The 12,590-nt window shown below is 35.2% G+C and overlaps 1 protein-coding gene across 1 annotated transcript in view; it reads right to left on the reverse strand.

Annotated features, from left to right (window-relative positions):
* LOC143231672 (rho guanine nucleotide exchange factor 11-like) overlaps positions 1-12,590 on the reverse strand; it is a 150,326-nt gene that overhangs the window by 114,933 nt on the left and 22,803 nt on the right. The window contains exons 4-5 of the mRNA XM_076466255.1: positions 6,783-6,832; positions 4,695-4,752 (exon numbers count right to left, since the gene is read on the reverse strand). Of these exons, the coding sequence (XP_076322370.1) occupies positions 4,695-4,752; positions 6,783-6,832 (108 nt within the window). The remainder of the gene's footprint in view (positions 1-4,694; positions 4,753-6,782; positions 6,833-12,590) is intronic.

Consider the following 12,590-nt stretch of genomic DNA (forward strand, 5'->3'; position numbering starts at 1 on the left):
AATTAGCCACAAGGGTATGTTGTTTACATCTTGTTGACGAAGATCGCCTGTCGTGCTGATCCTTCAAGTCGACTGTGGTCGCCAAAAGGGTTAAATGTTTACGTAGCTACCATTTTATATCCTTATATTACAATAACTGTTTAACAGTCCGTGAAGGTATACAACTTTCAGTAAAATACAGTAAGATGATTTATTTTAACATTAATATATGATGATTATGTGTTTATCTCTCACATGCTGCTCTGTATAATGCATCTAAAGATTTCTATACTTCATTATATTTTAATTTAAATCCATGGTATATAGAACAACTAAGAATATTTACTTGAAGTTTTAATGTTTTATTAGACATGTCCTAAAGTGGCAGAAATCTAGAGTCTGGCTCATAATCTGCGAATAAGCTTCATTATGACTTGTTAAAGCACTTCTTGTTAAAATTTGGTATATACATGTTTATGTTTGACTTAGACTTGCTGAGCCACAATCTGCTGTATATCTAACTCAGCTTTCAATTTTAAGTCCTCAAAATGGTAGAAAACAATATGGCCATCAGATTTACTGTAATTCTTCATAAACATGTGTTCTAAGTGAGGTAATAACTTAGGGTTCATTTCCTAGATTTTAAGACACTAAGAAATCTAATGAATGTTGTATTAATAGAACTGAGTGTTTCTGAACCTCTACAAAAGCTGACACTTCTTGTTTCATACTGTCTGCTACACAAAGATGCATATATTAGCTGAAAAGACTGAAAATATACAAAGATTCTGGAAGTTTGAAGAATATACGATACTCATATAATAAATACAGACAAAATTATTATCAGAAAGTATATTCTTTATCACATAATAAGGGTAAGCCTTGGTTTAACCTTTCTCCACAAGCATCTTGTTTAGTGCATGTCATGAGGTTTTAGTATATTACTTTTTCTGGTATACCAATAACTATAGCACAAAAACACAGCTAATAATCTGTATTTTAATAGCAGTAGCAAGAAAGATGCCCTACAGACAGCTGTTTGTGTTAGTAATTACTAACTGCAGTATTAAAACCGATTAGAAAAAATTTAGAAACGTGTATGTCTCTAAGGATTTTTCCAGGTTGTACTCCACGGGAAAAGTGATTAAACTGTGCTAATATAGATTATAATGTTTGTATATACTACAAGTGCTAGACTGTGTTAAAAAACTAATATTTATTGCTATATTCACAAATTACCTCAATAAAGATATAATCAAATCCTCACATATAGTCCCAGTGAAAGTTGTGTTCTGGTAAAGAGGGTACTACTATTTAAATCTATGTTCTGTGAAAACAAAATAAAGTTGTGTTCTGGTAAGGAGGGTACTACTATTTAAATCTATGTTCTGTGAAAACAAAATAAAGTTGTGTTCTGGTAAGGAGGGTACTACTATTTAAATCTACGTTCTGTGAAAACAAAATAAAGTTGTGTTCTGGTGAGGAGGGTACTACTATTTAAATCTATGTTCTGTGAAAACAAAATAAAGTTGTGTTCTGGTGAGGAGGGTACTACTATTTAAATCTATGTTCTGTAAAAACAAAATAAAGTTGTGTTCTGGTAAGGAGGGTACTACTATTTAAATCTATGTTCTGTAAAACAAAATAAAGTTGTGTTCTGGTAAGGAGGGTACTACTATTTAAATCTATGTTCTGTGAAAACAAAATAAAGTTGTGTTCTGGTAAGGAGGGTACTACTATTTAAATCTATGTTCTGTGAAAACAAAATAAAGTTGTGTTCTGGTAAGGAGGGTACTACTATTTAAATCTATGTTCTGTAAAAACAAAATAAAGTTCTGTTCTGGTAAGGAGGGTACTACTATTTAAATCTATGTTCTGTAAAAACAAAATAAAGTTGTGTTCTGGTAAGGAGGGTACTACTATTTAAATCTATGTTCTGTGAAAACAAAATAAAGTTGTGTTCTGGTAAGGAGGTTACTACTATTTAAATCTATGTTCTGTAAAAACAAAATAAAGTTGTGTTCTGGTAAGGAGGGTACTACTATTTAAATCTATGTTCTGTGAAAACAAAATAAAGTTGTGTTCTGGTAAGGAGGGTACTACTATTTAAATCTATGTTCTGTGAAAACAAAATAAAGTTGTGTTCTGGTAAGGAGGGTACTACTATTTAAATCTATGTTCTGTAAAAACAAAATAAAGTTGTGTTCTGGTAAGGAGGGCACTACTATTTAAATCTATGTTCTGTAAAACAAAATAAAGTTGTGTTCTGGTAAGGAGGGTACTACTATTTAAATCTATGTTCTGTAAAAACAAAATAAAGTTGTGTTCTGGTAAGGAGGGTACTACTATTTAAATCTATGTTCTGTAAAAACAAAATAAAGTTGTGTTCTGGTAAGGAGGGTACTACTATTTAAATCTATGTTCTGTAAAAACAAAATAAAGTTGTGTTCAGGTAAGGAGGGCACTACTATTTAAATCTATGTTCTGTAAAAACAAAATAAAGTTGTGTTCTGGTAAGGAGGGTACTACTATTTAAATCTATGTTCTGTAAAAACAAAATAAAGTTGTGTTCAGGTAAGGAGGGCACTACTATTTAAATCTATGTTCTGTAAAAACAAAATAAAGTTGTGTTCTGGTAAGGAGGGCACTACTATTTAAATCTATGTTCTGTAAAAACAAAATAAAGTTGTGTTCTGGTAAGGAGGGTACTACTATTTAAATCTATGTTCTGTGAAAACAAAATAAAGTTGTGTTCTGGTAAGGAGGGTACTACTATTTAAATCTATGTTCTGTGAAAACAAAATAAAGTTGTGTTCTGGTATGGAGGGTACTACTATTTAAATCTATGTTCTGTGAAAACAAAATAAAGTTGTGTTCTGGTAAGGAGGGCACTACTATTTAAATCTATGTTCTGTAAAAACAAAATAAAGTTGTGTTCTGGTAAGGAGGGTACTACTATTTAAATCTATGTTCTGTGAAAACAAAATAAAGTTGTGTTCTGGTAAGGAGGGTACTACTATTTAAATCTATGTTCTGTAAAAACAAAATAAAGTTATGTCCTGGTAAGGAGGGTACTACTATTTAAATCTATGTTCTGTGAAAACAAAATAAAGTTGTGTTCTGGTAAGGAGGGTACTACTATTTAAATCTATGTTCTGTGAAAACAAAATGACTTACACATCCTGTAATTACTTTTCTGAAATTACTGTTTATAAATGGCAGAAAGAAGTTACTAAATATGCTGAGAAAGAAAATATTGTAATAAAAATACCAATAGCAGAAGGCTTTTGTGAAAAACAATTTGCACAAGTTTATGAGTTCTATTCATAAAATTTTATAATGCTTAACAATTTCTATTGCATCTAATATACACTGTAATAAATATTACTTATCTGGAGTATATGTAATCATAAGCTGAAAGTTTGGGGTTTTAAATGTAAAAGTGTTTTATTCAAAACATCAAACTTTAATGTTGATTAATGATGCTTGCAAACTATTATATTAATAATAATTAGGCTTTAGAGAAAACTAGTACAAAACGTACGGGTCACATTTACTTTAGGCTTTTTATATAAAATTATTTTTAATTTACTACTATATCTCCCTATAATCTACTATCATTTCTTACTAGGATTACCATTTCTCTTCAAAACACTTGAAGTCAAAGAACATCACAGTTAACATGTATTTTACTCTGTATTACACAGCTGATAATTAGCCAAAACATCAAATTCATACTGTACATTTTACAAAAAAATATGATAATTTATTTAATTAGTAATGTATCATACTGACTGTGTGAAATGTTGTTTTCTGTTGTGTATTTACAGTTTATGTGCATCCTCCATAGACTGTGCTACAACAAATTGTGTAACACCTATCAGTGGCCTCATTTGGAAACATTATGAGCATATAGAGAAAAAGTGTCCACATATCAAAAGCACTTGGGTTAAAGTGTTTCTATCACTCAATATACATTTATGTACCCTGTTAATGTAATTCTGCATCTCAGCTTATGTAGATATTTGATCTCAGAATTTCATTGACAGCACATTAGCAACTAAAACTCTGGACAAACTTTACGTGTCAATTAATATAAAATAAAATTATGGAAAAATATTGATTATTAACCAGTCTCAACTCTTTCACCACCAAAATCAACTGCAGTCAGTCCTACAACTTTGTGCCATTTGCAACTATTATCACATTTTAGTGTCTTCTTTACTCAATAGATAGCAGCACTTTAGGGTACTAACGTACTTTGCAATCAGCATTAGCTAAAAATAATTTGGCAGTAAAAGAGTTTAATAACGATGAAGTAAACAAATACCATACAAATGATTTAATAACAATACACCAAACCTTACCATCACACATAGCTATGGATTTGTTTATTAAATTACATGTATTAAAAAGAAAAATGAAGACCTGCTGATAAACCACCAAAATTCTGGTGGATCACAAAAATATTACTTCAGGTTCAAAGTTTAGAAAATTCACTGAATTTCATGTTCTTTATGTACAGCAACTAAAGCTACAAACAGCAAAATACTGCATTGTAAACACTGTACAAGTACAAAAAAATCACCAAGTTCACATTTGATCATTAAGTAAACTTCATAAGTTTTAAAAATATTTACAACTGTCACAACTTAAACATAGCATGGTGATTAATACACTTGTTAGTCTTACGAACTGTGATAAAATGTACTTACATTTGATAAGTTCCACCACTTCACTGTGATTAGCTTGGGTAACTAAAGTTCCATTCACCTGTAGTTAACAAAAATAAGGAAAGAAATTACTACATCAGTCACAGAGTGAACTTGTAGGAGAATTACCTTACAAATGATGAATGGGTATCTTTATGCAGATATTACGAGGTCTGTTAAAAAAATACGCGGACTGTTTGAATTGCGCAGCTCCAGTTGGTTCCAGGGGAATCCGCTTGGTGTCGCTAGGTTTGCACAGATCAGCTGATTATGACGCCATTTCCCGATTGCAGATAACTTCATTTGTGTATTAGCTACGCGGTTTTAAGTGAAGTACGATTTTTTTCGTTTGGGATTTCAGAATGAATGACCTGAAGAACAACGACTTGCTGTGAAATTTTGTGTTAAACTTGGAAAATCTGCAACTGAAACTTTTGCTATGCTTAACACGGCTTACGGTGATTTGCTATGAAGCGTACGGCATGTTTCAAGTGGCATGAACGATTTAAGGATGGTCAACAGTCCATTGAAGATGATCAGCGTCCTGGACGTCCTTCCATGTCAAGTGACGACCCACACGTCGACAAAATCAACACCTTGGTGCGGGCAAATTGACGTCTGACTGTCGGGGAGCTTGCTGAAGAGTGTGGGATATCAGTTGTATCTTGTTACGAGATTTTGACCGAAAAATTAAAGATGCACCTCTTTGCTGCGAAATTTGTGCTTCAGAACTCGTGAGTTTTTGGCCAAACACTCGATCACTGTTCTTCCCAACCCCCCTTACTCACCTGACCTTGCTCCTTGCGATTTTTTCTTGTTCCCCAAACTCAAAAGACCATTGAAAGGAAGAAGATTTGAGACGATTCCCGAAATTAAGGCAAATCTTTGACGATGGAGCTGGAGGACATTACAAAAGAAGCGTGCCAGGACTGTTTCAACAAGTGGAAACACCGTTGGGATAAGTGAGTGCGTTGGGGAGGAGAGTACTCTGAAGGGGTCCCAGACCTGTAACTTCTAAATAAAGTACATTTTGTTATATGACGTCAGTCCGCGTATTTTTTGAACAACCCTCGTATACACAAGTAAGTCACACTGTTGTTTTATGTTTCTGTGGTTATCTTTCAAGCCTACAAAACAGAGATGATACATACCAACACACCTTCCTTTTTGAAAAATCAAGGCAGAAGTAATATGGTTTTTAATTATTCACTATAAGTTAAACCTAAGATTAGAACACCTACATTTGTAGGAGCACAAAGTAATTCACACTATCTGTCCCACACATATAAACTCTAAGATATCGTAACACAGTATAACAAAGCATACATTTTAAAATTAATAACAAACACACATTTGTACTGAGTGCACACAAGTCTGTCCTTACGTCTATATTAAACTCTAAGTTCAGAAAAGTATTTTGTGTGTTCAAGATCAGTGCATTTTAAAACGAACACTTCTTCAAACTCAGGTTTCTTACCTAAACAGTTTTGACAGTTAACAGCTTCTAATCAATAATACAATACTCCAATGTTCTTGTGTCATCAAAGAAAGGAATCAGCCTTTTAGACACAGCAAAGTAGGCCCGACATGGCCAAGCGTGTTAAGGCATGCGACTCGTAATCTGAGGGTCACGGGTTTGCATCCCAGTTGCGTCAAACATGCTCGCCCTTTCAGCCATGGGGGTGTTATAAAGTGACGGTCAATCTCACTATTCGTTGGTAAAAGAGTAGCCCAAGAGTTGGCAGTGGGTGGTGATGACTAGCTGCCTTCCCTCTAGTCTTACACTGCTAAATTAGGGACGGCTAGCACAGATAGCCCTCGAGCAGCTTTGTGCGAAATTCAAAAACAAAACGCAGCAAAGTACCTTTTATATTATTTAAATCAGGGGTTCCCAACCGGTGGGTCGTGCCCCCACAGGGGGTCGCGTAGCCTTGTTAGAAGTAGCTTGGGATAACATTAATTTTATTTCATCAATTACATTTTCAAGTCGCGAGTGCCAAAAGGTTGGGAACCCCTGATTTAAATGAAACTAGTTATTTTGCTAACTTGCAGATTCTATCACACAAAATACATTTTACAAGTTAAACTAACCTTTATTATTCTGTCTCCTTCCTGGACACCCACTCTTGCAGCTGCTCCATCTGAAACACAAGAATGTTATTTGTGGTAAGAAACGTTCACATGTTAAGACTTTTTATTCATTTGGTATCATTCAATACATTAACTTTAGTGTCTTATTTATAAACAAACTAAGCAGAAAATCAAGTGCTTTGCTGAATAAATCAAAGAATAAACCACACAAATAAATTAGTGCAGCAAATTCATCAATCATCATATACCATCTACTCAATCAAAAGCCCCCTACCTCACACGACACACACACACACGATCAAAATCTGTCCGTGAAATGGAACTATATACACTGCACAACAAAGGTTTTGCTTCTTGAACACTGTTGGGTGTTCCTTATAGATTTTTGGCTGCTGATCACAAAAATCACATCCAGATTTGCCCATCACGTACCATTTCATCAAAATCTTCACTCTTGTCATGTTTTTTCTTATATTTGTGTACAAGAATTTTCGTTTCTGTAAGAGACCTATGAACACAGTATTGTGCAGTCTGGGCATGTCCAGGCATGAAATCAGGCCAGGTTGGAAGCTGTTCTATGGAAGTATGCAGCCTGAGCATGCCTGGGCAGGCCAGAGGCAGCTTGACACTGTCTCAGCAGGCTATAAAATTGGCTTGCATACACAGATGCTGCTCATTGGATTAATATAGACCTTATATTGTGTACGTATTGATTCAGAATATAGCATTGCCTCAGAAGCACTGTAACAAGTAAGTTAGATGTTATAGACGTTTTACAGGATGATTGGTGTTGGTAAATATGTCAAGTCAATGTCATAACAGCTGCCATACATTATGCTATATTTGTGGCGAGTATACACTTGTTCATCAGAGACGCTCAATGACTGCTCTTGTGAAGAAAGCATATCATCTGTACTTTGGCTGTAAAATTGGTGATCAAGACCAGGAATGGGCACCTCACATTTGTTGTGCAACATGTACTGTCTGTCTGAGAGCTTGGCTCAGAGGCACTCAAAAGACAATGCCCTTTGCTGTCCTGATGATATGGCAAGAACAGAAGACCATTTGATGGACTGTTACTTCTATTTGACTAACGTGTCTGGTTTCTCTGCCAAAAAACAAGAAGTCAATTGAATACCCTAATCTGCCTTCAGCAATGAAACCCGTGCCACGTGACGACAGTCTTCCAATTCCGAAACCACCAGAAAAATGGACCTTAGACAAACCAGATGAAGAAACTGCAATGCAGGGAACTGGCATGATATTGATCTGGATTTTGAACCGTGCTCCTCAGGCAATCCACATCTCATAACAAAGTCAGAATTAAACGATCTGGTCAGAGATTTGGGTCTGTCAAAAGCAAAAGCCGAATTACTGGGTTTGAGACTGCAGGAATGGTGTTTGCTGTCACCAGGTACAAAAATTTCTGTTTTTTGAAGCCGCCAAGATGATATAACCAAATTCTTTGCACAAGTTGACAGTCTCTGTTTCTGTGTTGACATCAAAGGATTGTTCTCTACTTTGGATTGTGACCATGTCTCACAAGAGTGGCGTCTCTTTATTGATTCATCAATGTTAAGCCTCAAAGCTGTTCTGTTACACAATGACAACATTCACCCTTCAATACCTGTTAGCTATGCAGCACACATGAAAGAAACCTACGAGAACATGGAAATGTTGCTGAAGCACATCCAGTACAGCAAGTACAACTGGAATATATGTGGAGATCTGAAAGTCGTTGCTCTGTTACTGGAACTGCAGCATGGCTATACAAACTACTGTTGTTTCATCTGTGAATGGGACAGTCGTGCCAAAGAATCACATTATTCTAGACAGAGCTGGCCACTCCATAAAAATTTAGTTCAGGACACAAAAATGTGGCGCATGAATCACTTGTCGACCCGGCAAAGATTTTTTTGCCTCCTCTTCACATAAAATTGGGACTTATGAAGAATTTCATGAAAGCAATGAACAAAGAAGGTGAAGGTTTTCCTTATTTAAGACAGACGTTCCCAAGAATAACTGAGGCCAAGTTCAGAGAGGGCATTTTTGTTGGCCCTCAGATCAGACATGTTATGAGTGACTAGCGGTTCAAAGATCTGTTAGTTGGGCTGGAAAAGATTACCTGGAAAGCCTTCAAAGACGTTGTTGACAATTTTCTTGGCAATTACAGAGCTCCACATTACATTCAGCTGGTAGACAAACTTCTCAAAGTATACAAAACAATGAAGTGCAATATGTCACTCAAGATTCATTTCCTCCACTCACACTTGGACTTCTTTCCCGCAAATCTCGGTGCTGTCAGTGACGAACACGGTGAAAGATTTCACCAGGACATTGCTACAATGGAAAATAATATCAGGGCAACTGGAATCCGTCAGTGCTTGCTGACTACGATTGGACACTGCAACATGATGCACCGGACATTGAATACAAACGAAAATCAGGAGCAAAACACTTTTAATTATGTTGAACTTAATAGCATATTAGAAACATAAATGCAATTAAATACATTATTGCCAGTAAACATTTAACTGTCTATTTCTCAGAGTTCCTATGTGATGAAGCAAAACCAAAACTATATTTGTGCATACCCAGCAGGTACCTGTCACAATCAGCAAAAACTTTTCAGGAAGCAAAACTTTTTAAAAAAAAGTTGTTGTGTAGTGATATTGAAAAGACTATGAAGTTAAAAAAATTATGGGGAACATATCACTGTCATGGAGTGACCAATTACAGTCCATTTCAAGACCAATTCATCTCATGCAATCAATTTATCTAAACCTGCTGCATACTACCACTGAGTGATAAGTGGCATTTGCAAATTAACCTTTCAAAGACCTCACTAATAGACTGTATCCAATTAATTGGTACTGTTCCTCAAACCATGGTAAGAATAAAGGTGGTGTGGGGAGACATGAAGGTGGCATATGATAATAACCTGTTGCCTTCCCTCTAATCAGTAGTTAAAAAAACAATGTTGGTGTTGGATAGTACCAGCAATTAAAAGAAAAAACTTGTTACTTACTTGCACAGACCCCATTAAGTCAATATCATACATTTATTGATTGCATTATAAATTCCTGCTCTTTAGATTACTGTAACAAAAAGCAGCTTGTTATCTCAAAGAAAATTAAGCAATTGGTATTTTTAGATAATTTTAAAAAATTGCTTCAGAAATGAAAAGTAGATAAAAGAAATCTATGTTTTTAGAAGTAATATGCACACGTAGAAAAATGGCATAAGGGGATCTCTGTATTATGAAATTATTTAGGTGAAGTGCAGTTAGATTGCTAGGAGATATAAAAAATGAAACCAACATCTTACATCTCAGAGGAGACATTTAGAGAAAAGGACGTTAGTCACAAGTTTGCAGTGATAAATTACTGATGCGAATTTGGTAGTAGAGTAAACTCTACTAAAAAAGTTTATGTCAATGCCTAAAATCAGCTCTTCAAAATCCACTCCTAATAGTACAAGTGAAATGGCATCACTCACCATCACAGTAACCAATTAATTGAGAGGTTTTGTTCTTGTTTTGGGAAAGCCCGATGAACTACAGAAATTAACCAATGAAGTGTGAGAGCTAATTGTGAGTAATTATGGATACTACTTGGTAAACTGTAAGAATACAAAGAAAATATTCAAAAACTCATGTCTGGAGCTGAAAGTTCGGTTCTAGTACAACTTGAAGCTCCAGATTAACCTCTAGTTCTCCAGTATGACTCAAGAATTCTAAAGTTCTCCACAGCACTTTTTCTCCAGAATATTTACAATCAAAATGATGAAAGTATTTGACCTCCAATGATACATTTCCTCAGCCCTGATGAAAGTGGGATTACTATTTATCTAGTTCAACCAGTGTATTTTAGACAAGCCCAGTGAAACAAGTGTATAAAAGAAATTAAAAACCATACTCTGGTTAAACATCTTGAATGTGAAAAACATTATCATTAATAAACATATCATTCAAAGATGGAATGTTAAAGATTTAACTGAGCATTATTAAAAAATCTGTCATTGTAAGAACTTAAATAAAACTGACGTATGTTTCTAAATATCTGCCTCAGAATCATTCCTTGTTCTAACTGTAACTTTCCTCAAGCTAGTGATCTGTGTGCTCCTCTCACCACTGAATTCTTCACTTAAATAAATTACGTATAATTGGCAGTAAAGTCAAAATTCCAATGACTAGCCTGAGAGCCTACCAGTTAAAACACAAACAAAATAGTTTATGTTGGTAAAAAATTATGGTCCTAACACCTTGATATTCGTTGTTTTCCTCACATCAATACCTATGACTTGTGTAAAAGATTACTTATAAAGACATTTTCAAACCATAACAATGGATAATGCAAACCATGTGCTTTACACTTTCTGTCAATTATAAATGTCTTTGCAGCTTTTAGATTTTTTGAGTGTGAAATGTTTTCAGACTTTTTATATGATTTTTTTTATACTGATAGCTTTATGATGTTGACTATGACTAAAACAACTTTATGTCCATAAATAAGGAGGGGCCACACCCTTTTCAACTCAAGTTAAATACAACAGAAAATAGACACATACTGAACAAACTGATATATGAAATGGACACCTACATGCAAATCCACAACCAACAACCGCATCTGGTAACCTGACATCTAAACGATGGAAACATAAGATGTGCTAATGTAATAGGTGACATCAAACTTAAACATACTGGCACCCTACTGTACAACATCAACCTCAAATAGTGAAAACATGTTGAACTGGAGCTTTAAAGGTAGAATAATTGTCTAATCATGGAGAAAACAATCAACACATGTGAGTGAGGATTTATATGGACTGGTCCAGCTCTAAACCAAAACCACTTAATGGAAATCAGTGATTTTAAAATGAGGAATCCCAATGAAAGGGATGAGCTACAATGACAGATCTACTCCAAAACATCATCATCAATAGAATCACACAAAAGCTGGAGATGAAGGCTCCTACTTCACAATAGTGGACTGCACCTATATAATGCAAGCTCACCTTCCTCATAAAACAGCACAGAAGCTGCATGCAACATCAACTTCCATGACCTACCTCATAGATACGGAGCACATAACTGGAGGATCATATGCCATCTACACCACAACCCTACTCTCTACTTAATGGAAGAAAACACATTCAGGAGGACTCCTCCATAGTCCACCACTACAGTAGCTTGAAACTGGAAAGTAGCACCTGTGTTCCACTAAAAGAACAAGACGAATAAAAAGTCTATGGAAAGTTTGGAGAAACAAAATGCCAGAGACAGTATGAGGAGTGACAATGAAAACTCCATTTTGAAAAGCAGACCACCTCTGAATTTGTTCAATCAAAAGGACAACAGGGGTGAGCAGCTATCCCCTTCTACTTTACCCATGTTAAATCCATGGATCAGTATGGTCTGGAACAATTATATTAATGCAGCAAATATAGTGAGAGAAAAAACTACAAGCAATCTTGTAGAACACCCCATCTCAACAGTGTGCATTATAAACCAAGGTGAACACCTTGGGCATATCATACAAATTTTATACAATAAGCATACCTGGACAGGACAATGTTTGCCATTGAGCAGGATTCAAATCCTAAATGGGACATGCCTCTAGAGGGAAAAATATACACAGAAAAGATTTTACCAAGTCACAGCTGCATTGAAATTTAAAGGATGGCAACAGTCAGAAAGAAACAGATTCTCAGTGAATATAGTGGAAGATGAACTTATGAGGTGAAGCCCACATGCCTGACTAAATAGTTTCCTTGAGTGGACAATGAAGGCAAAACTCCAGGAAATAG

This window comes from Tachypleus tridentatus, chromosome 11 (genome assembly GCF_004210375.1).
Source record: "Tachypleus tridentatus isolate NWPU-2018 chromosome 11, ASM421037v1, whole genome shotgun sequence".
Classification (NCBI taxonomy): domain Eukaryota; kingdom Metazoa; phylum Arthropoda; class Merostomata; order Xiphosura; family Limulidae; genus Tachypleus; species Tachypleus tridentatus.